The 25,585-nt window shown below is 41.9% G+C and overlaps 1 protein-coding gene across 4 annotated transcripts in view; it reads left to right on the plus strand.

Annotated features, from left to right (window-relative positions):
- The window catches only part of nap1l1 (nucleosome assembly protein 1-like 1), a 96,499-nt gene extending 74,274 nt beyond the window's left edge, over nucleotides 1-22,225 (plus strand). The window contains exons 13-17 of one of the 4 annotated variants that reach the window (XR_005458277.1): nucleotides 6,076-6,108; nucleotides 6,256-6,306; nucleotides 9,301-9,334; nucleotides 19,515-19,576; nucleotides 21,379-22,225. Coding sequence is in view for 3 of the 4 variants with exons in the window: in XM_038779931.1 (XP_038635859.1) it covers nucleotides 6,076-6,108; nucleotides 6,256-6,306; nucleotides 21,379-21,417 (123 nt within the window). In the remaining variant the exon portion in view is untranslated. Of the gene's footprint in view, nucleotides 1-6,075; nucleotides 6,109-6,255; nucleotides 6,307-9,300; nucleotides 9,339-19,514; nucleotides 19,577-21,378 lie in introns of all 4 variants that reach the window. The other 3 variants (XM_038779932.1, XM_038779934.1, XM_038779931.1) reach the window with 3 other exon arrangements.
- The last annotated feature ends 3,360 nt before the right edge of the window (nucleotides 22,226-25,585 follow it).

The following is a 25,585-nucleotide window of genomic DNA, read 5'->3' on the forward strand; positions in this document are numbered from 1 at the left end:
TGTCCCTCTGTATCCTATAACATCCTTCAGCACTATCCACAACTCCACCGACCTTCGTGTCATCTGCAAATTTACTAACCCATCCTTCTACACCCTCTTCCAGGTCATTTATAAAAATGACAAACAGCAGTAGCCCCAAAACAGATCCTTGCGGTACACCACTAGTAACTGAACTCCAGGATGAACATTTGCCATCAACCACCACCCTCTGTCTTCTTTCAGCTAGCCAATTACTGATCCAAACCGCTAAATCACCTTCAATTTCATACTTCCTTATTTTCTGCAATAGCCTACCGTGGGGAACCTTATCAAACGCCTTACTGAAATCCATATACACCACATCAACAGCTTTACCCTGATCCACCTGTTTGGTCACCTTCTCAAAAAACTCAATAAGGTTTGTGAGACATGACCTACCCTTCACAAAACCGTGTTGAGTATCGCTAATCAACTTGTTCTTTTCAAGATGATTATAAACCCTATCTCTTATAACCTTTTCCAACATTTTACCCACAACCGAAGTAAGGCTCACAGGTCTATAATTACCAGGGTTGTCTCTACTCCCCTTCTTGAACAAGGGGACAACATTTGCTATCCTCCAGTCTTCCGGCACTATTCCTGTCGACAAAGACGACATAAAGATCAAGGACAAAGGCTCTGCAATCTCCTCCCTGGCTTCCCAGAGAATCCTAGGATAAATCCCATCTGGCCCAGGGGACTTATCTATTTTGACATTTTCTAAAATTGCTAACACCTCCTCCTTTTGAACTTCAATTCCATCTAGCCTGGTCGACTGAACCTGAGTGTTCTCCTCGACAGCATTGTCTTTCTCCAGTGTAAACACTGACGAAAAATATCCATTTAATGCTTCCCCTATCTCCTCTGATTCCACACACAACTTTCCACTACTATCCTTGATTGGCCCTAATCTTACTCTAGTCATTCTTTTGTTCCTGATATACCTATAGAAAGCCTTAGGGTTTTCCTTGATCCTATCCGCCAACGACTTTTCGTGTCCTCTCCTCGCTCTTCTTAACTCTCCCTTTAGGTCCTTCCTGGCTAACTTGTAACTCTCAAGTGCCCTAACTGAGCCTTCATGTCTCATCCTAACATAAGCCGCCTTCTTCCTCTTGACAAGTGCTTCAACTTCCTTAGTAAACCACGGTTCCCTTGCTCGACAACCTCCTCCCTGCCTGACAGGTACATACTTATCAAGGACTTATCAAGTGAATTTTGTCTATATGGATCTTTCAACGTGTTTGACACGTGAAAGGCTGATCATCATCAAAATTTAGTCCTGCCAGCTCGAATTTTGAAATCAAGGGCCCAAGAGCAGATTTGTGGTAAGTGGTTATTTTTCAGACTGTAGGATGGTAGGCAGATATTTCCCACGGGTCAGTGCTCTGACTGCTGTGATGGTAGTGGCAGAGGGCAATGTCTCTGGACTGGTACACAGGGGCAAGGTAGCACAATAGTTAGTACAGCTGCTTCACAGCTCCAGGTTTGATTCCCGGCTTGGGTCACTATCTGCGGAGTTTGCACTTTCTCCCCATGTCTGTGTGGGTTTTCTCCGGGTGCTCCTTTTTCCTCCCACAGTCCAAAAGATGTGCAGGTTAGTGGATTGGCCATGCTAAAATTCCCTTGTCCAAAAAAGGTTGGGTGGGGTTACTGGGTTATGGTGTGGGGGTGTGGGCTTGGGTAGGGTGCTCTTTCCAAGGGCCGGTGCAGACTTGATGGGCCGATTGGCCTCCTTCTGCACTGTAAATTCTATGTGATACACGCAAAATCCTGTCACGACAACTGGTAGAACTAAAATACCATCTGGTTCACTTTCGGCTTGCCTTGTCTGGTCTGATGCAAGTGTGACTCCGGACTCTCAACAACGTGGTTGGCTCTTAACTGCCACGTGGTTGCGCCAAAGCACTATAGAAAGGTCAAAGGAATAAACAGACCAACTGACATCGACCTTGACGCACCTAACCTGTCTACCTGTCCACAAATATCTGAGCCAAAAAAGTGATCTGACAGACTTGTCAACAACAGCTTGACATAGTCTTACTTGAGAACCATACATTGAAATGTACTAGGCAATGCCATCACCATCCCTGAGTATGTCCCGTCCCACTGGCAGTAGATGTCCACCAGAGGTGGCAGCTCAGTGGCATATGGTCCGGATGCAGTTGGCTGGACATGAAGTCTCATAACAATGTTAAACATGGCCAAGGAAACCTTTTACTAGTCACGTACTGCCCCCACTCAGCTGATTGAGTCAGGTACTCCATGTTGAACACCAATTGGGATGAGCAAAGTGGCAAGGACAAAATGTGCTCTGGGTAGGGGACTTGGATGTCCATCACCTAAGAGTGGCTTGGTTGTATAAATACTGTCCATGTTGGCTGAGTCCAAAAGGACATGGCTGCTAGACTGGACCTGTGACAGGTGGTGAAGGAACCAACAATATGGAAAAACCTATTTGACCTTGTATTCCTTAACTTTCTTGACGCTGGTGCAGTTAGCAACTCCAAGCTGTGCAACGATGAGGCATTGTGGGGCAACAGCACAATCATGTTTCACCACAATCTCTAACCACATGGCCTGGTATACAAGAATATAGGCCTTCAGGACAGGTGGAGGCCATTCGGTCCTTAGTCTGCTATTTGATGAGATCATGTCTAATCTGGTTGCATAGAACCAATCTGTTCAAACTTCCTCAGTTTGCTCATTCACTCGCCTATCTACGTCCCCTGAAATTACGTCCCAATTATCTCTATACTCTGTTTCCTGTTAGCCAAACAATCTATATCCATGCTAATATGTTGCTACTACATCATGAGCTCTTATTGATGTAATAACCTTTGATGTGACAGATTATCAAATGCATTTTGGAAACCCAATTACTCCACATCTACAGGTTCCGCCTTATCCATCTTGCTTGTTTTTTAATTCATTATTTTACTGGGTGTCGGTGTCTCTGGCTAGGCCAGCATTTATTGTCCATTCCTAAATGTCCTTGAGAAGGTGAGAAACTACCTTGATCCGCCCTGTCTACTTTGTCCAGCCCCGTCATAATTTTGAATGTCTCCGTCAAATCTCCTGTTAACCACCTTCTCTCCAAGGCGAACAGTCCCAACTCCAATCTATCCTCCAAATTGAAGTTTCTCCTTGGAAGAATTCTTGCAAATCCCTTCTGCACTCTGTCCAATGTGTTCACACCCTTCCTATAGTGAGGCACCCAGTACTGTACACAGTCTTCCAGCTGAGGTCTAACTGTCTTATACAAGTTCAGCACAACCTCCTTGCTCTTGTACTTGTCCTTATTAATAAAGCCCAGAATACTGTATACTGCTCTCCACCTGTCCTGCCACATTCAATGACTTTTGCAGCTATATAGTCTCTGCTCTTGCACCCGCTTCAGAATTTTATCCCTTATCATGCCTCTTCCCGCCAAAATGAATCTCCTCCTACTTCTCCACATTGAACTTCAGGTTTTGAGTAATTTGCAAACTTCAAATTTGTCCCCTGCACACCATGCCGCCTGTATCACTAATATGAAATGATATGAAAATCGCTTATTGTCACGAGTAGGCTTCAATGAAGTTACTGTGAAAAGCCCCTAGTTGCCACATTACATTCCGGCGCCTGTCCGGGGAGGCTGGTACGGGAATCGAACCGTGCTGCTGGCCTGCTTGGTCTGCTTTAAAAGCCAGCGATTTAGCCCAGTGAGCTAAACCAGCCCCTAAAAAATATAGGCAGCACGGTAGCACCGTGGTTAGCACTGTTGCTTCACAGCTCCACGGTCCCAAGTCCATTCTAGCTTGGGTCACAGTCTGTGTGGAGTCTGCATGTTCTCCCCGTGTCTGTGTGGGTTTCCACCGGGTGCTCCGGTTTCCTCCCACAAGTTCTGAAAGACTTACTGTTGGGTAATTTGGACATTCTGAATTATCTCGGTCTACCCGAACAGGTGCCGGAATGTGGTGATAAGGGAAGATAGTTATTATTGTATCTGGAAAAGCAAAGTCCCAATACCAGCCCCTGGGGAACTCTACTACAAGCCTTCCTCCAGGCTGAAAAATATCCATTATCCATTACTCTGCTTCCCATTATTCAGCCAATTTTGTATCCACATTGCTGCCGTCCCTTTTATTCAATGAGCTATAACTTTTCTCAAGTCTATTGTATGGCACTGAATCGAATGCCTTCTGAAAGTTCATGTAAACCATGTCAACAACATTTCCCTCAGGCCCTTTGTTACCTCTTTAAAAAAAACTTCAGTTCCTAAGTCTTATGGTCTCCTTAAATGTCTGCTACTGTCCTACATTTAACTTTTCCCTGTTCACTTATTTTTTTGCCTTTATACCTTTATTAGGAATATAACCCTAGCCATAGTCCCACCAAGTGTTAGGAACAAAGCGTTATATTTTTATGTTAAGGCAGGTGGAACAGTTTTTTTATTTTCCAGTTTTTTGTGAGCTTGATGTGGGGAGCCCTGTAGGGCCTCCGAGCAGTGAGGTCAGGTTTTATGGATTTGTCTGTATGCATGCAATTTAAATTAGTTTTAACAGTGACGAAATGGGTTGCAATGGAGTCAGTTGTTTAGTGATTTTAGGGGGTAGAAAGTACAAAGTAGAAAAAACTGCTGTTGCTCAGCAGCAAGGGTCCAGTAACACAGACACCAGGAAATACAAAAGATGTTCAGAGAGAGCTCTCTGATAAGGAATGCTGCTGGGGGACTGCGTTTAGGGAACTGTTTGGTGTCTCTGGGAGAGATACCAGCTGGGAAAAAGCATCCAAGTGAATGCTTCAAAATTAATCAGAAAGAAAAAGAGCCAGCCCAAACATGAAGCCTTGCTGATAGGATGGTGGCAAATCTTCACTGGGTTTTGCATCTGTAAGGATATTGCTGGGATTCAAGGAATGGCGTGCGCTTGAATCATTTTTTGTTTGTATGAAGATCTTTCCAACCGTTATCTGGTATAATCTAGTAAATGTTTTCACATTAAAAATTCATCAGTAAATTTCTGTGAATTTGTTCAGTAACTTCCCTCAAGTTTCTTTTTTTAAAAAAAAAGTTAGGATCTATCAAGTCAGATTTCACTCTGGGAACTGACTTATCCAGAATCAACATAAACTGAGATCTTAACAGATGTTCTGATCACTGTGCCCTGCAGGCTGTTCTACCATTAATTAATTGATTAATCCTGTCTCATAACACATTGCCAGGTCTAGAATAATCTGTTACTGATTGGCTCAAATTGCTCTAAAGAATACACTCTTATGAATTCAAATATCCCCAGTTACCTTGCCAATCTGGATATAGATGAAAGTCACCCGGGATTGTTGCAGTATCTTTCTTGCATGCCTCTTCCTGTATAGTACAGTGTAACTACTCCCACAAGTCACATTTTACCCATCTTATTCTTTGTGCCTAACCAAACTGATTTTACATCTTGCCCTTCCAAGCCCAGGTCATCTCTCACTGCTATACTAATGGCATCCTTGGTTAACAGAGCTACGCTGCCATATCTTCCTAGCTTCCCGTATTTTCAAAATGTCAAGTACCCGTCAAAATTCGGATCCCTGCCTTGGATCCCCCAGTAACCATGTCTCTGTACTGGCTATCAGGTCATGCGTATTTATTTTTATCTGCTAAAAAATTCCTCTGTTTTGTTACCGATGTGTGTGCGCGCATTGAGAGCCTTTAACTTTGTATTTTTACCCGTCTTGCAATCTTTGAACTTATCTGCAGATGCACTCTTGTTTGTACATGGAACAAGTATCCAGGTAACTTTCCCATCATAGTGTCCTTAGCTCTGCCTCCAGATCATTGAGTGCCAAAACTCCTCATGCTACATATACTTACTGAAATTGTGGTTTCTCTGGAGCGCACTGACGTCCATCAGATCCCACGTACTGCAGCTGCTGGATGGCAGGGAGTAAAATAAGGCTTATGAAATTGACTTGGAATTTATACACACTGACTTGAGTGGCATGTACTCTTCCTGATATAGCAATGATTCTCGTTGATTGAATATGGAATGCAAAACTCAGCCTGATTGTTCCTTTTTTTCAATGCAGTACGATGAAGAGGGTGAAGAAGCAGATGATGAGGTAATTTTTTCCATTCTGATGGGAAGAAAAAAGTTCTGTTCCTGATTGCAATATGTTCTTGTACACTGTTGTCACTTTAATACTCTTGGATTGTCTTATTGCTCTGACTGGAAAGACTACCTTCATCATTGTGTTTCCTTTAAACAGGAGGGGGAAGAAGAAGCCGATGAAGAGAACGACCCTGATTATGATCCTAAGGTGGGAGTTTTAAGTTGTTTACTTTCCAGAACATGTTTTACTTTTGCAGGAGAAGTATCAGTTCTATTCTAAAACTGTGTACGTACATGTGTAATATGTGAATTTCTGAAGGTTAACATTACTATGATTTGCTCCAATAATCTTTGGGATTGTGGTGTATATGTGTGAAACTGGTTCCTATTTTCAGATGAAAGAGTACCAAACAACACTAGAGAGGTGAGAAATTGCCAAAAGATAGTGTGACTTGAATTCAATGGAGAGACTAGAGAATTGTTCTATTCTTCATCAGAGAAGTTTAATGGTGGTATTCAAAGTCTTTAAGGGCTTTGATGGGTTTGATAATGAAGGTTATTGACAAATGAATGGTTTGGGGGGGGGGGGGGGGGGGGGGCGCAGTTTACCTGGCATTGTGATCAATTCGACGAATACTTGAAGGAGAAAAGGTGCATAGTTACGGGGAAAGAGCAGGGGAATGAGACTAATAGGATACCCCTACCAGAGGGCCTGTACAGGCATGAATGTCTTTATTTGGTGCTGTTGTGTCCTGGTTCCGGGAAGGTGGAAGATGTGCCCTTCAGCTTTAAGAGGATTGCTGGAAAACACAAAAGAGAATTCTTGAAGAGAGAACCGAGGTTGGCTGCTACAGAGGAGGTTAATCTCCTGTCAGATGTCCCACTTGAGTCCAAGAATTTGAGATACCAGCAGTATTGAAGCCTTGGAAATGCCTGAGATATTGAGGGGAAGAATGTGCTCATCATGGGAAGAGAACGCTGCTTGACGCTGGATTTCAGAACTTGAGATCAAAACAAAAATGCTGAAATACTCAGCCGGTCAGACAGCATCTACCGACCAAAACTTAGTCAATGTCCTGCTGAGTATTTCGGTGCTTTTTTGGTTTTTAATTCCAATTTCCAGTGTTCTGTGGTGTTTCGCTTTTGTTTCAGAATTGAGATGTTGAGTTTCATTTGAGTTCGAGATGGTGAGGCAAAGAAATTAGATGAGGACAACCAACCAACTGAACCATCAAACATGAGTTGTTAGCCAAACAGCCACAGATGTTGGAAAAACGAATACAATGCTGGGGACAATCTGGTCAGTGAGCAATGCCCCTTTGAGCAACTGAGAGCTATTGATTCAATTCTGTGCCTCTCAACTAAACAAACTTTGCTTATTGTACCAAGGTAAATGTCTTTAAGCAGGGTGGAGTTGATGTAGAATAAAATCAAAAGCGCGCATGAGCAATCAGTGTGAAAGTTAGAGGAAATGTCTTGTTTAAGCTGATTAGAAAGTCTAAATAGTGCACAGTTATGAGATGGTACTTTGCCACAAAGATGAAAAATTTAATCTTTTCACTCATTTGAACTATTTGTGTCCTGCATGTCCATTGTTATTGCTAATGCATTACTCAGCCAGATGGTGCTTTATCTGAAGTGAAACTAACTTTTGTGCTATAAAGCACTCGAGATTATAGAGTGAGAGAAAAGTCATGCTAAAGAAGAGTGAAATGGAGAATGCAGCCTAGATAAAAACAGTGGTGTAAGGTTTGAGTTGGTGAAGGGGTAAAAGAAAATAACTATTATACAAGGCACTTCTTTGGATGGTGTAAGATTGAGAGGTTGGATAAAATACAATCCAAGACAAAACAACCTGCTTGATGGCTACCCCTTCCACAAACATTCCCCCCCCCCCCCTCTCCCCACCACCGCCAAACGACTGACGAACAGAAATATGCAACATCTACTAGATAAGGAACTCACTGAGGCAGCATCTTCTAAACCCATGACTGCTACCATCTAGGAGGACAAGAGCAGCAAATACCTGGGAACGCTAACACCTGGATGTTCCCTTTCAAAGTTGCTCACCATCCTGATTTGGAAATATATCACTGCTCCTTCATTGTCACCGAGTTGAAATTCTGGAATTTCCTCCTTAACAGCACAGTGGTGTACCTATACTTCTGACTGCAGTGGTTCAAGAAGGTAGCTCACCACCACCTTCTGAAGGGCAATTAGGAATGGGCAATAAATGCCGGCCTAACCAGCTAATGCGCACATCCCGTAACCAAATTTTAAAAAATAATCCTTGCCAATGGGATTCTTCCAGGATCTTCTCTGGGTCTGAATGAATGGGAAAGGTTTTTTCTAAGATATTATCAGCCTTTGTAATGGGTTTCTTGCTGGACTTGTTTTGAAGTGGTTGATGGCCCAGATGTTTTTTGGACAGGATTAGATTTACAAATGGATGGGACTGTTTTATGGTTAACCTGGGGTGCAAGATTGAGGGATGGCAGGAACAAGTGGGTTTTGAGCTCAGTGGGCCAATGACTCAGTCATCTGGAAATTAGCTGTCCAGATTGAGTCTTTTTGTGTCAAACGTTTGTGACAAAATAAATCACCCGGATGACTACTGGAGCATGCATCTTTTGCACAATTTTTCAAACCAAAGATTAAAATAGAACTCCATGGGTCTGTTTGGCTCTGCTCCTCACCGAAGAGACTTAACTGAGCCGAGAAAGGTTCATATCGATTTCTAGTTGACACCACACATTGGTGTAAATTTAAATTCTTTCTCTTTAATCATTTCCCTGATTCCTATTAGTTAATGAGGTTGCATTGCCGAATGATCTGGGTGAGCATTAATTGCCTGATAGCACATTCCTACATATAACTTGATGCACGTTACCCAACTGCTGGAAACTGAACTTGTCAAGTGGAGGGTGTAGTTTGTAGTTTATTTTGAATTTTATGTAATGTTCCACAGAGTCCAAATTTAACTTTGCTTTTCACATTTAATTGCGCTAAGATGCCTACTTCAAATAAATGTTTTTACAATATAAAATAGCATAGTATTGAGTTTAGCTTTTACAGTTGAGAAATTATATATGGATTTGGGTATATTTATACTGGTTTTAATTCCTTTTGGAATTTCAAAATCTTTACTGGCTTCAAATCTTGTACTGTCATGTCAGCTGCTCTCTGAATTTTTCCTTACTAGGTTTAAATGATGGCTAGAAATAACCCTACCCCTGGTAGGTAAGGCTTGCTGATCTTTATAATACTTTTCATTTAACTAACTTGCTCTACATGTTTTTGAGTTTTGTTAAGTACTAATTAGTGAGTGGCACCTTAATCTGGCTCTTTTTGCAGTAATTACCAAAGTTTTGACAGGTTCTTTGTTTTGAAAAACAGCTATGCAAAATCATTCGGTTATTACTGCAGAGACAGAATAATTTGTAAATCGAGTTTAAATCCAGCTGAGCGTTTAGTGTGTGCTGTACAATTTGCATATGGAATTGATTTGAATGTGTTTCTCTTGGAGCTACTTTGGGAGCTGCAGGATTTGAGTACCTAACTGAAAAAGTGACGTGATTGGGTTTCAGGATTGAATGGGTTTCAGAATTGTTCGTTTTCTTACTGGCTCTGTTAAGCACTAGCTCAAGTGCTTTATGATGGTTCTAAATTCCCCAACTTGTGCATTAGCTATCTTATGAAATTAATATGCCATCTCCTGCATCATGTATATCTGAAGTCCAAAATGAAGAATGCTTCCTGTATTGACCATTGAGTCCCATCCACATTGGTTGAAAAGTAGGACGGCATGGAAATTGCTGTTGGAACTACTTACAAAATGTTTAATCACATCTATAAACACTTCAGATAGTGCCAGAAAGTAAGCCATTCTAGACCCAGTGCTAAAATCCCAAAGATTGCTGACTCCTAGCTCGTTGGGTTTGAGTAATTAAAAACATGCTGCAAATAGGTCAGTAGCTCTAGCAAAACTATGGTGAGAGAAACAGTGCATGTTCAAAGTTGCTAAAAGTTAGAGATGCAATTATGAGCAAGTGCAAGTTGGGGGAGAGGGGGTGGGCCGGGTGGTGGAAATGAGAGCAGGCTGTTTGGCCCTTTGAGCCTGCTCTGCCATTCATTACGACCATGGTCGATCACCCACGTCTGATCTGTTCCGACTCCCCTCTTCCCGTCCCCCCCCCCCCCCCCCCCCCCCCCCGCAAAAAATCCTTTTAGCCCCAAGAGCTATATCTAGCTCCTTCTTGAAAACATACTACAATTTGGATTCCACGTCTTTCGGTGGTAGTGAATTCCACAGGGCCACCACTTTCTGGGTGAAGAAATTTCTCCCCTGTTCTAAATGGCTTACCCTATATCCTAATACTGTGACACCCCCCCCACCACCACCACCACTACCAAAGTTCTGGACTCACTCGGCCAACGGGAACATCCTTCCTGCATCTACCTTGTCTAGTCCTGTTAGAATTTTATAGGTTTCTATGAGGTCTCCCCTTGTTCTTCTAAGGAGACCAAAACTGTGCACACTATTCCACATGTGGTCTCACGCTGTGTAATTGCAGCACAATATCCCTGCTCATGTGCTCTATTCTTCTCTCTCTATGAAGGATAATATACCATTTGCCATCTTTACTGTCTGCTGCACCTGTATGGCTTGCTTTCGGCGACTGGTAGACAAGGCCCCAGGTCTCGTTGCACGTTCTCCCCTCCATTCTGATAACCTGCCAACCTGTTTTTGCTACCACATTTTTATCCACATTATACTGCATCTGCCTTGCATTTTCCCACTTGCTCAACTTGCCCAAATCACACTGAAGCAACTCTCCATCCTCCTCCCAGCTCATCCTCCCATCCAGCTTAGTGTCATCTGCAAATTTTGAGAGATTGCATTTAGTTCCATCTAAATCATCAATATGTTGTGAACATCTGGGGTCCTGGCACTGATCCCTGTAGTAGACGACTAGTCACTGCTTGCCATTTGGAAAACATAAATGTTTAATCCTACTTTTTCCTGTTTGCCAATCAGTTTTCTATCCATCTCAATACATTACCAATGTGATAGGGGGTAGGGCAGGAGAGATTAAATTTCAACGCTTTTGCCTAAAAAAAAATTTGTGGGATGGGGAAATCCTTGGGTGAAGAACAATTTAATTGAAGAGCTAGTATGGGAGGTTGTATCATCCGTACAGATGCCATGGAGAAACTGGCAGAATGGGATGGAGTCCTTGCAGATGTGTAGTCAAGGTAACTGGAGGTTGGTGGGTTTATAATGAATGATGATTAATGCCCTATCCCCGGAAATGGAGTCTTTGAAGTCGAGGAAAGTCCAAGAGAGACCACGTGAAAGCGAGAAATTACTTATCCAGGGCAACGTCGGTGAAAGGCACCAATAGTCATTTTATCGGAAAGAGGTGAATGTGGGGTGTGAATAGTAAGAATTGGAACAAAACTTTCTGCTATCCCACAAGAAGGCAGACGGTGAGGATCCATGTGGGTGCTGACAACAACTTATTTGAAGGAAGTGAGTGGAGTTGAAGAGAAGTTGTTTCCGAGATGGAAGATGGTCAGTGGAGACTAGATGAGTCTCCATTCAAGGAAGAAGCAGAGAACTCTGACATTTCCCGGGGAGGCGGAGTTGTACAGTGGTTAGAATGGTGAAAAGGAGAAGTATAAAACTGGAAGCTGTTAAATGATGGAGAGCATCAGAAGAGCCACATGTGTAGATGGGAAGAGATTGAAAAAGGGGAGAAAATAATTGATTAGCTCAGTTGGGTAGGAATAGGTTGAAACAATGAGTCTACCAGCCCTTGGGGAATTAGGTAGAAACAGTCTGCACATGATTGTGGGGTGAGAGATTGTTGGTTATGGTGATAGTGATCTGCAGAGATGAAGTTGATGACAGTCCTAGAAACAATGGCTTGATCATGATAGTGTCATGGTCTGGGCTGTGGGGAAGCACATAAATGACTTTAGACGTCTGCGAGCTATCAGAGTGAAGGCTCATGGTTATCCTGATTGCACAGCAAATGATTGGATTAGAAGACAGGATTGTGTTGGGCAGTTTTGGTGTAAATGCCAGGATCCTGAATAGTTGCCATCTGCAAACAAAACCGATCTGCAAAGAATAAGAAACCAGTAATATTTATTTATGTATATTAATACTAGCAACATGGTTCATCTACTTGGAGACTGCATAAGTATATTTGGGGTAGTTGCTGAGTCTTGACAGTTTGGGGCTTTGCTGATGCCCCTAGGTATTTTTGCACTAAACTGGTGATGTATCAGCAGTTTACCACTTGCTCCAGGGATAATATGAGCCTGGAATATGCATAACATGAATATGAGTAGGGCATACAGGCGGTGGAAAATGCTTTGCCGTTCCGTATGATGTTTGGCCTTGCTCCACTTTCCTGCCCACCATATCTTGATTCCTGAGACCAAAAAAATCCATATCTCTACCTTTTTAATATTCAACAATGAATCATCCTCAAACCTCCTGTGTAGAGAATTCCAAAGATTCACAACCCTTTGAGTGAAGAAATTTCTAATTTCCGACCTAAATGATCGGCCCATTATCCTAAGACTAGACCCTGATGTTCTAGATTTTACAACCAGGGAAACGCAATACTGAAGGGACTTAAGAGGGTATGTTTCAATTAGTTCATCTCTCAATCTTTTAGATTTCAGAGAGTAAAGGATCAGTTTACACTCTCATCTTAAGACAGCCCTCTCATTCCTGGAACCACCCGTCTCATCCCTAGAACCAATCTAAAGAACTTTAACTATACTGCCTCCAAAGCACGTATATCCTTCCTTAAATGTGGAGAGTAAAACTGCACGCCATTCTCCAGTTGTGGCCTCGATCAAGCCCTATAATCGCAGGACTTCATTATTCTTTGACTTCAATCTCCTTGCAATAAAAGCCAGCAATTGCAGACGGCTACACCCTTTTTTCAAAAAGAAAATAAGCCCGGCAACTATAGACCAGTGAGTAGGAAAGTTTCTGGAAGCAATCTGGACACAATTAATAGTCACTTGGACAAATGAGGATTAATTAAGGAAAACCAACACAGATTTATTGGCAAATCGAATTTTATGATCTTGCTTGAAATTTTTTTTAAGAGGTAACAAAGGGTTGATATGGGAAATGCGGATGTGTGCGTGGATTTAAACATTTGCTAAAGTGTCGCACAACAGTCTTGAGGAAAGTTGGTGCTCATTTGATAAAAAGAACAGCAGGAACATGAAAATAGAATTGGTTGAGTGACAGGAAACAGAATAATAGTTGATAGATATTTTTCGGACTGATTGGTTTCTAATGGGTTTCCCTTCCTGATGTACATTAATAATGACTTTGACCTTGGTGCACAGGATACAATTTCAAAATTTTTATACAGTATAAAACTTGGAAGCATGAATGGTAGTACTTCAAAAAGACAGGTCGGGGAAACGGGCAAACAAGTGGCAGATGAAATTTGATGCTGAGAAGTGTGAAGTGATTAATTTGGTTGGAAGAATGTGGAGAGGCAAATTGAGATGGTATAATTCTAAACGGGGTGCAGGAACAGAGCGTTTTGGGTTTATATGTGTATAAATCATTGAAGGTGGCAGGACAGGTTGACTAGAGTGTTAAAAGTATGTAGTATCCTAGGCTTTGTTGATAGGAGCATAAAGTGCAAGAGCAACAAAGTTATGGTGAACACATACTCCCGTGGAGGCTGAATTGTGTTTTATTGTGTCCAGTTCTGGGTGTCTGCTTGAGGGATGTGGAGGCATTGCAAATTTGACACACCTGTTCAAAGTTATGAGGGGTCTGGACAGAGTAGATGGGAAGAAACTTCTCATTGGTAGAAGGATGGAGAACCAGAGGGCATTAATTTAAGGTAATTTCAAAAGAAGCAGTGATAACATAAAGAGAAACTTCACACTGCAAGTGGTTAGGATATGGAATACACTAAGTATGATGGTGGAGGTGCATTCAATCAAGGAATTGAAGAGGGAATTGGATCATTAACTGAGAAAAGCAGAGCCTTCGGGAGAAGGTGGGGAAGTGGCTCTGGATGTTCCTTTGGAGAGACACCACAAGAGATGGTGGGCTGAATGACCATTGTACTGCGACCATTGTGTTTTTTGCTTTCTACCATGCTAACCTATGATTACAAACCACTCCCTTTGAACATAAAAGCAAAATCCTGTGAATGCTGGAATTCTGAAATTAAAAACAGCAAATGCCAAAACTCCTTGGGTCAGGCAGCATCTATGGAGAGAAGTTTCAGATTGATGACCTTTTTTGGTTCTTGTGACAGGCCATCAACCTGAAAAATTAGCTCCCTTTGTAAGAGCTCCTTTCATACCCATGTAAAAGATTCTTGTCAGGTACAAAGTACTGTCGATGTTGGTGGATAAGTCTACGTTTGATGCCTTAAAATCCCTCAAAGAATTGGGGTTAACTTGTGTGCTGAGTATAAAAGTAGTCGCCATTTTGAAATGTAATTGCCATCCAGTGCAGCGTGATGGTGCCTTGACTCTCGCATCTTTGCAATGCCTGTTTGATCCTTTGCATTCAGTTATACGGTACTGGTAAGTGAAACCTGTATTTGTGGAGTGAAAAACTAACTACTAAAAGGAGTATAGCATTTTGTGGCTGTGTGCCAAGTTTATGTAAAAACATGAATTTTGAGGTGTGGGCAGTGGGTTCATTTATGTATCAGATTCACTTCTACACCAGTTTATAGTATGCCGCTTTCAAATTAAATTATATTATTATTTTTCTCCCAATGGATGCAATGAAATTGCTAATTAATTGCGCCATTGCAGAATATTTGGTTTCACAAAGTATTATTCCAGGAAACTGTCGCAAAAGCATTGTACAAACTCGTATACCCCAGGCTATCATAGCCAATTTGTTTTGTTCAATCCATGTGAATATTAAACCCCCCACCCAAACAATCGTTACGTTGACTTTGTTGCCAGCTCCACTGCTTTGGTTGCCAGCTCCACTGCTTTGGTTAATGTTCTGTCCAGTGGTATAGAATCACTACAGTGCAGAAGGTAGCCATGGCCCACGGGGGGGGGGGGGGTCATCTGTGCCGACACTCAAGAGCACCCTACCTAACCTTTTGATACTAAGGGGCAATTTAGCATGACCAATCCACCTAACCTGCACATCTTTGGACTTTGGGAGGAAATATGAGGAAACGCAGGCAGATATAGTGAGAACGTGCAAACTCCCCACAGTCAGCCGAGGTTAGAATCAAACCCAGGTCCCTGGCGCTGAGAGCCAGCAGTGCTCGTCACTGTGCCACCGTACCACCCACTTTCACTACTGTCAGGGCGCCTCTAAGCTACTTGTGTTTTCTGACCCTTGTTATTCCTAAGACTGCAGTTGTTTGTGCTATAACTGAAGAGGAAGCCATTACTCCACATGCATAGATACAGCTGGTGTCAGACTGAATTAAAGTGAGATGCTTTAGTGCAGCTCTGCTTTAACTGTTACTGAGCTTTTTTTACAAGTTGATGTTTTATACATGTCTCCTTTACAACAAAATAAGTTAAGGGGGAGAAAAATTGCAGCTACTGATCTGCTAATGGTAGAAATGTTTGTAAACTTCTTTTTATGGCTTATTTCAACATTGTTTTATCGTGGTATTTTATCATCAGGTTTTTAGACAATTGAGTTCCCATGCCAGTCTAATTTGACTGATTTTGATTGACCTTATTTTGGAACTTTATTTATGCTGGAGAGTGTTATTTTTTTTAACTTTTAGAGTACCCAATTATCTTTTCCCAATTAAGGGGCAATTTAGTGTGGCCAATCCACCTATCCTGCATATCTTTTGGGTTGTGGGGGTGAAACCCACACAGACACGGGGAGAATGTGCAAACTCCTCACGGACAGTGACCCAGAGCCGGGATTCGAACCCGGGTCCATAGCGCCGTAGGCAGCAATGCTAACCACTGTGCCACCGTGCTGTCCTGGAGAGTGTTATTTAACGTAAAGGTTTGCAATACTATTTTTCAAATGTTCAGTCTGGTGGAAAAAGATGCCTGGGGAATACTTTTTTATTTTTACGATAACTATTTAAGAAAAAAAGTGAAATTTAAAGTGGGCTTGAAACCATGATGCTAAGATTAAGGTTCTCATTATTTACCATCTGAGCAAGACAGACTCTGTGGGGAAAATCTCTGCACTTGCCCAAAGTTGTTTACTTGTAAACACACTTTCAGGTTGACACTGGGTCTAAAGACAGCGCCACATATTTTAAAATCATGAACTCTCCAACCCACCGACTGGAAAAGTGTTGGGACCATTGTGCATTCCCCAGCAGCTGCCGTATGAGCTGTGTGCACATGCGTATCTATTCCTGATGACTTCCAGGAAGTGGCAGGAGTTGCAGTGCATTTTTGATCTTCACGCATACTGATACAACTTCTTGATCTTCTGAACCAATATCCTTTTCTCATTGATGTTCTTGTGTCATCCTTTATCAGAGCAGATACCAAGGTTATGTGCTCTGGATCCAGATGCTCATCTTTACCAAAAGCTATTCAGTTCCTCCTTGAACCAAACATACCAAATTTCATTGAGATCTGCCATTAGCTTTGCGATATGATGATTAGAGGCAAATAAATGCGGCAAAACATTATTTTCCCACCCCACGACCCCCTATTAGCAGAAGTAATAATGAAATGCTAGCAAGTTCAAAAACATACTTTCAATCAAACAAATTTGAGGTAAAGGTAAATTTGTGTAGTCAATAACTATTGATCCTGGATAGAGTTGCTGAATTGAGCAATTTTTTGTAATCATGATCTTAAATTAATGGCTGCTCATGGGTGAACATGAAATTTGGTTTTGAAATAAAGGTCCTTCCTGAATTTTTTGGGAGCTGGACAATTAACCAGTTACCTTGCAGCCCACAAAGAGATTTTGATAGGACCTCTGCCTGTGTCTGTGCCAGCCAATTTAAAAACAAAAGGATAAAAAGAAACTAGCCGCTTATTTAAATCCCTCTTCCAGCAAGGATCTGTCGACTTGCAGGATGCAGTGGTTGAACATTTCTGCCTCAACCACTGATTTGGGCAATGAATCCCAGACACCAACCACCCTTTGGATGAAAAGGTTTTTCCTCATGACTCCTCTCATCCTTCTACCTTCAATCCATGCCCCCTAGTAATTGACCCTCCAGCTAAGGGAAACCAGTCCTTCCTGTCTACCCTATCTAGGTCACTCATAATTTTGCACTCCGCAATTAGGTCACTCCTCGGCTGCCTCTCTTCTAAGGAATACACCCTAGCCTATCCAATCTTTCTTCATAGTTGCAATTTTCAAGCCCTGGCAACATTTTGCCCAATCTCCTGCACACTCTCCAGCGAAATTATACCCTTCCTGCAATGTGGTGACTTAGACTGTGTATACCACTCCACCTATGGGCCAACCAGGGTTTTATGCAGTTGCATCATTACATCCCTGCTTTTGTTTTCAAATCTCGCCCAATAAAGAAGCGCATTCCATGTGCCCACTTTATCACCTTATCCACCAGTCCTGCCACCTTTGGGAACTGTGAACATGAACTCCCATTTACTGTGTAGTCAACAAAGAACAATACAGCACAGGAACAGGCCCTTTGGCCCTCCAAGCCTGTGCCGATCACGTGTCCTATCTAGATCAACCACCTGTATCCTTCTATATCCCGTCTGTTCATGAGCCTATCCAGTTAAAGGTCGCTAATGTATCTGCCTCGACCACCACCACCCTTTGTGTTTTTTTTTTTAAAAAACTTCCCCTGCTCATCTCTACTGAACCTTTCCTCCCTCACCTTGAATTTGTGCCACTTTGTAATTGTCATTTCTGCCCTGGGGGAATGCCTCCAACTTAACCCTATCTCTACCCCTAATAATTTTATAAACTTCTATCAGGTTGCCCCTCAGCCTCTGTCTCTCTACGGAGAACAATCTCAGTTTAGTCATCACTGCTGCCACAGAAAGGCCTGTCTTCTAACCAATGAGTCCCCTAGCACACCACGCCTTGTCTTTATTTCACTTATTTCCCGTACCAGCCTCCCTGAACAGGCATCGGAATGTGGCGACTAGGGGCTTTTCACAGTAACTTCATTTGAAGCCTACTTGTGACAATAAGCTATTTTCATTTCATTATGTTCACCTTTACTTCGGTTTGCTTGTTAATTTTGCTTAAATTAACTTTATTTTACTGTACTTTAAAAAACCTTACAACTATTGATAAACTTTGCTAGTACTGATGAATCTGATTAATACATAACAGTTATAAAGACCTTACTTATTGCCCCCATTTTCTCCTGTGCAGCAAATTCACTGTGAACCTAATTTGCTACTCGACCTCCATTTCACTCCTGTCTACTTGTATGTCCCTTACTGGTGGCAGGTTACTTTAAAAATACTTGTATTAACACTCTTGGCCTGTTGACTGCAATTCTAACCCCAAAATAGCCTTGTTGACTCGATCCTAAAATGTGGTTCAGGTAATAAGTCTTCAGCTGTATAATACTATCGGTGTCCTGCCCCTCCCACGAAATGTGTCATTTCCAAGATGGCGCCGGAGCGAGGCGACTCTCTGCAAGCTCTCTTCCCCCACATCACCCTAGCTCCCAAAGTGGTTAGTACTAAGAGGCATGCAGAGATGAATTGCAAGGATGTTGAATCTGAACTCCATTGTTACAGTGGTTTAATTGCCTGGTTGAATGCATTCCAACAACCAAAGTTTGATACCACCCAGAGCAAAGCAGCCCACTTGATTGACATCCCATCCCCCACATTAAACATTCACATCCTCCAGGACTGATGCACAGTGCCAAAATATACAAGATACACTGCAGATACCACCACCTTCCTGAGGGCAATTAGGATGGGCAACAAATGTTGGCTTCATCAGCAACGCTAATGAATGCATAAAAAACATTGGCATATTTTGAGAAGACTACTTGTTTCTACAATGTTAACAAAATTCTTGGTGGGATGCAATTGTCAGCAATACTCGGTGTGCAGAAAGCAAATTTTGAATTCAATTTGTGTCTGTCGCATAATAAAACATTGCAAAGTATTTCACAGATTTTCAGACAAAATTTGACACTGACCAAGCTATGGTTACTGTCTTAATGTTGTTTCATGTGGCTCAAATACTTAGATTTTAAGGAGCATCAAGGTGGGAATTCCCAGGTTTGGACAAGTGTTGCTGTAGAGGAGGTCATTGAGCACAGCGGTGATGGGTGACTGAGACTTGGGAGCCGGGATATGGCAGCAGGATTTGGGATGAGCTTAAACCAAACGGATCAGTTTCAAGCAACAAATTTTGGGCAGTGATGCATTCTTTGAATAATGGGAGCTGATATCTGACAGATTGATTTTTTTTTTCTCTATTTACCCAAGCTGTCTCCTGTTCCACGTTTTAAAAATCCTAATGCTGCTGTATCGGAGATAATGAAACAACTGTAAGGATGATGGTGATGTCCATGTACATTAGCATGAAAGTCTATAGTTTGCATTTTAACGAGCTTCAAGGTGTGCTGTAGAATATTGAGACTACTGTGCTTGCACTCCACGATGTTTGAAAATGTTGGTAACCTGTATGATTTTGGTAGTGTTGGCATGAATGCAGACGGTGGACCAGATTTGGACTTTTCGAAGGAAATCTGGGTGCATGAGGCTTAAAGATTGGAGGTGTGCACTTCCATCCAAAAATGCCTGCTTTCTATTGCCTTCAGTAGAACTGCTGGAGCTGAGCCAGTGTGAATGAAGTTTCATCAACTTCATGGCTATCCAAAGGTGACATGGTGGCACAATGGGTAGCACTGCTGCCTTGCAGCGCCGAGGACCGGGGTTCAATCCTGGCTCCGGGTCACTCTGGAATTTGCACATTGCCCTGTGTCTGCGTGGGTCTCACCCCCACAACCCAAGGATGTGCAGTTAGGTGGATTGGCCATGCTAAATTGCCCCTTAATTGGGGGTGGAGAAAAGAATTGGGGAATCTAAATTTATAAAAGAAAACAGCATGGCTGTCCAGACTCTCCGCTAAGTCAGAGGTTAGTTTATATATGGCTAGGGAATGTGACTGCGATAATCGCTATGTATATGGCACTGCATCTTGGGATGGTGCAGTCATTTTATTTTATTCTAATAACAGAATTGCTATGATCTAAAATGACAGGTTCTTTCACTTTGCTGTGTTTGGTCATAACTATATATCCAGTATTCTAAAACCAAAGTGCTGCAGCCGCTGTAAATTTGAAATATAAAAATGCTGAAAATATTCAGATTAGCTAGCATCTGTGGAGGAAGAAGCAGTTACTGTTGTAGGTTGTTTTGTCAGATCTGGGAAAAGTTAGTTTTAATGATGTGCGGAGACAGGTTGCAGTGGAGGAGAAACTAATTGGAAGGCCTGTGATAGGGTGGAAGGCAGAGATTAAATGATGAAGCATAATGTAGTAGGGTAAAAGGCAATGGTAATGGGGCAAGTAAAGAGACACGGTTGTTCTGGAGGCCTATTTTTTTTTATTTGAGCTTGACTCATTGGTATCTCCTTTTACCTTGTCATTTATTCCTTCCTGCCCATCACAGACCTTCCCTTTCATTCTGCCGTCCCACTTTCTGTCTCTTACTTGCTTAAAACTGCTTGCATCTTTTTCCCAGTTCTGACAAAAAAAAGCTCAAACCTGGAGCATTGAACGTTTGTCTTTCTACATGGTGCTGACCTGCTAAGTGTTTCCAGCATTTCTGTCTTTTTTCGCTGGGAGTATTTCATGGAGTCTTAAGTGTGTGAACTTAAATTAATGACCCACTTCTAGTATAAAAGTTTTTTTTTAATGCCTTTTGGTTTCTTGTGTACCTACTTATTCTTCTGTTCTCTCACCTGAAACTCAAACTAGTTGTATCCCTGCAACTTTCCAAAGAGCCAATAATTTGCAGTGGCTTTTGGTGAAGTGCCACTCTGGTGTGCAACTATTCCCAGCATTCCTCTAATTGGAAAACTTGTTTACTGTATATACAGGTAACTGCATTCAGTAAATCAAAGCATAACCAAGAATAATATTCTGTCATCAAGAATGTAATTTCTCTGAACAACTAGTACAGTAGATTACAGCAGAATAATGGAGGGATGCAAATTGCAATTCAACATTGATCCTTTATGGTCAACAGCTTTGGGTGTAGAGGAATGTTTGTAGCACCAGCTTTTTCAGGCTGTTTGTATGTGCTTCTGATTATTCTCACGTGCTTTTTTTTCTGTCATTAACAGAAGGACCCAAACCCACCATCTGAGTGCAAGCAGCAGTGAAGTCTGCTTATGTGGCCTTGAGGAACAACTGCACTGTACTGGCTCATTATAAACAACTAATAGTTACTTAACAGCCTTATAATGTTTTGTATTTTCTTGGTAGGACAAATTTCAATTAACATTTTTTTTTGATTAATCTTTGGTTAATCATGAATCCTTGAATCAGCCAGTTCAGAACATGGTTGCTACACCTACATTGTGTTTTTTAGTTGGTTATTGATGGAATGGAGTTTTTAAGTCGTGAATTTGTCATCCCACTGTTACAGAAATTGCATTCTTCAGAATAAATTCTTGTGTTGGAGGCAGCACCAATGGAAGGCTTCTGGAATGGGAAAATTCAGAGACCAATATTTGTTTAGAAATAATCTGCTGGAGAACAATCAACCAAAGTAATTATTCTTCACTTCAGCCCTGTTGTCTGAATATATAAAACTGTGGAAAGCTTCATTTTGTAGTTGGATGGGTGTAACGTAGACTTTATACAAAATGATAGAAATAAAATTGTGCAAAATGTCTGTGCTTACACTAGCTGTGCCTTCATTACTCACGTTCCTGTAAACATGCAGTTACAGAGTTACTTACCAGGAGACACTCATTGAAACTATGGCTGGCTCCGTGTATGGAGTTTCAGAATAGTGGGAGTTTTTCAAAATGTCCAACCATGTGTACTGTTCATACATTGTTTGCTTAATTATGCTATGGTTTTTGTCCATTTGTTTTAGCAAGGCTGTGAACAACAGGAAAGCTTAGCCATCACCTGAAGGTCATACTGTACCACTTGGTGTGAATAAAAACTAGTATTTTCATATTTTCTTAGTGAAGTTTCTTCCAACTGGTGTGATGCATCTTGTACATGCAACTGCAGAATTTGCATCTTTGACTACAGAGACCTAGGTTCCAGTGGATAGTCATCAGCTCACTGATTTTCTTTTAAAGTCCTGGTGTATACACAGGAAAGTCTAGAATAAATTGATTGCTTATTTCAGGGGGAAAAAACGCCCCTTTTTTATGCGTCTAAGACCCTAATACACAATCTAAGCCTGAATGACTTGTGTTAAATTCAGTTTGAAATGTCAGATTCTGTGTCTGCTGATGCCCAGCTCATATCTTCTCGCCACATATCTCAAGCCCTTTGTTCTGGTTTCACATTGCTTGTTAACTTCCAGTCTTGGGTCAGCAGCAGTTTCCTCCATTGAAATGGCCATCCAAGGCTGGAACCTGAATATTGAGAGGTGACATAGGCTCAAGAGCAAAATGTAGATCCGTTTTGGTAGAGATCAGAAATGGAAAAGGATTTGCAGGAGTAGTTTGTAGGCCCCCTAACACTTGCAAAATAGAAACATAGGGGCAGGCCATTTGGTCCCTCGAGCCTGCTCTGCCATTCAAGTGGATAATGACTGATCATTTACTTCATGCCATTTTCCTGCACTGTTTTCATATCACTTGATGCCTTCATATCTAGAAATTATCAATCTCAATCTTAAACCTGAGTCTCCATATCTCTTTGGGGTAGAGAATCCCAAAGATGTACCACCCCATTCCTCCTCATCTCAGTCCTAAATGGCCTGCCCCTCATTTTTGAGACACCTCCCGGTTCTAGACCCCACATGCAGACTAATGTCAAATTCTGTAAGATTTTTGTGTGTTTCAATGACACCAGCTCTCCTTTATCTGTACCATCAAATACAGGCACAAATTCCTCTCTATCTCTTCCTAGGCAAACACTGCCAACCCAGGAATCCATCTGGCGAATATTTGTTGTGCTCCCTCGATGGCACGCTGTATACAATGCAGCAAGATATCCTTACCCCTGTACTCCAATCCTTCCACAATAAAAGCTATCATACCATTGACCATCCTAATTTCTTTCTGCACCTGCATGCCGGTTTCCAGTGGCATGTGAATAAAGACATCCAGTTCCAACTCTTCCCAATCTCTCCCCATTTGAGAAATACCCTGCCTGCAATGGACTCCACATTTGTCTTTACTAACCTTTCTTGTTACCTACCGAAGCTTTTGCAATTTGTTTTTGTACCTTACTAGTTTAATTTTGTATTCTATTTTCTCTGCATCAATTTCTTGGTTCTCTTTGCATAATTTGAGCATGCTCCCAATCCTCAAGTTTCCTATTTTCTGGCAGCATTATATGCCTCTCTTTTGATCTGATAAAATCCCTATCAGCTGGGCATGGGTGAATCACTTTCTTACTGGCTTTTTGTACATTTAAAGTGAATATATATTTGCAAACATGCAATCAAATTATTTAAATGATGCCTATTGTTGTCTCCTCCAATCTACCTCAGCCAGCCCATCCATCCTTCATACCTTTGATTTAAACAAAGGAAATGACAAAGACTTCAGTTTTGGATTGAATTTTCATGTCAAATTCTATGATGTTATGGGCCACTCTACCATATAGGCACCTTTATGACGGATTATTATTTAGTCCTTCATTGCAAAATTCTAGATCTAAAATAGCCTGTTCTCTAGTTCATAAGATATAGGAGCAGAGTTAGGCCATTTGACCCATCCAAGTTCGTTCCGCCATTCAATCATGGCTGATTTCATCCTGGCCTTCTCTATAACCCTTCAACTCATTACCAATTTAACTGCTACTTAAATTTACTCACTGTCCCAGCATCCACTGCAGTCTGCCATAGCGAATTCCACAGATTTTGCCCCACACGAGTATGGTTGGTTCCTCCAGAAACTGTTCTGGAATATTGTGCATGCATTTCCAGAATTGTCTTTGGTGCTAATTAAGTTCATCCGGTCTGCTAATTGGGTTTACCGAGTCTAGATTTGAAGTCTCCTATGGCTACGATATTATCCTCGTTATATATGCACCTCTAATTTTCTGACTTTTTTTTTGCGCAAAGTCCTTCATTAACACCATTTGGTAGCCTATAAACAATTCCTATCAGAGTTTGCTACTTTTTGCTGTTTTCTTTTTTTTAGTTCCATCCAAACAGATTCTACATCTTGATCTTCTGATCTTAGTTCCTGTCTCACTATTGTACTGATGTGCAACCCTGCCCCCTTTCCCAATTTGCCAATCCTTCCTTAGAACATAGAACAGAATAGTACAGCACAGAACAGGCCTTTCGGCCCTCGATGTTGTGCCGAGCCATGATCACCCTACTCAAACCCACGTATCCACCCTATACCCGTAACCCAACAACCCCCCCCTTAACCTTGCTTTTTAGGACACTAAGGGCAATTTAGCATGGCCAATCCACCTAACCCGCACATCTTTTGACTGTGGGAGGAAACCGGAGCACCCGGAGGAAACTCACGCACACACGGGGAGGACGTGCAAACTCCGCACAGACAGTGACCCAGCCGGGAATCGAACCTGGGACCCTGGAGCTGTGAAGCATTTATGCTAACCACCCTGCTACCGTGCTGCCCCACTTAGTGACACATGGCCCATGAGCTTTCAGTTCCCAGCCTTGGTCATTTTGTAGGTATATGCCTGTCTGGCAATTATGTCTATTTACTAGTATTAGTAATGTCTCCTACATTGTTGCGAATGCCGCATTCCTTTAATTATGACATTTTTGCAAATCTAGTCTATTGCTGGTACACTTCTATGCTTGTCTGCTCTGTTCATTCCTGACATGTTTTGATAACCATTTCCCTTGTTGCTATCTGCTCTCTCACTTTTTAGTTTCACATCTCCCCCCCCCCAACACAACTATTTTAAAGTCAGCTCTACTGTCTACTGCTCTACTGTACAGCTCTACAGAACAAATGGGGCCCAAAATGATCACGGTGAAGATTGTCCCACAGTACAACTTCCACTTTCCTTAATATTGACGGCAGTGCTCCAAGAATTCAAACCCCTTTCTTCCATACATTTAACTCAATTATATTTGCCGTGCACCAATTTGCTCAAGTCAGGTATTAATCCATGGATGATTACCGTTAACCCCCAGTTCATACACTCTAAGCAGAGCTTCCTTCGTCTCTTACCGATGTAATTGGTACCAACGTGACCTGTGACAGCTTATCCTTCCCCTTCTACTGTAGGTTTATCACCAGCCCAGAACAGATAACTTGAACTCTGGTACCAGGTAGGTGACATAGCCATTTGGACTTGTGCTCTTGACTGCAGAGAGCTGTACCTATTCCTCTGACTAATCTCTTATCACTACCACATTCCACT

The sequence above is a fragment of the Scyliorhinus canicula genome, chromosome 20, assembly GCF_902713615.1.
Source record: "Scyliorhinus canicula chromosome 20, sScyCan1.1, whole genome shotgun sequence".
Taxonomy (NCBI): domain Eukaryota; kingdom Metazoa; phylum Chordata; class Chondrichthyes; order Carcharhiniformes; family Scyliorhinidae; genus Scyliorhinus; species Scyliorhinus canicula.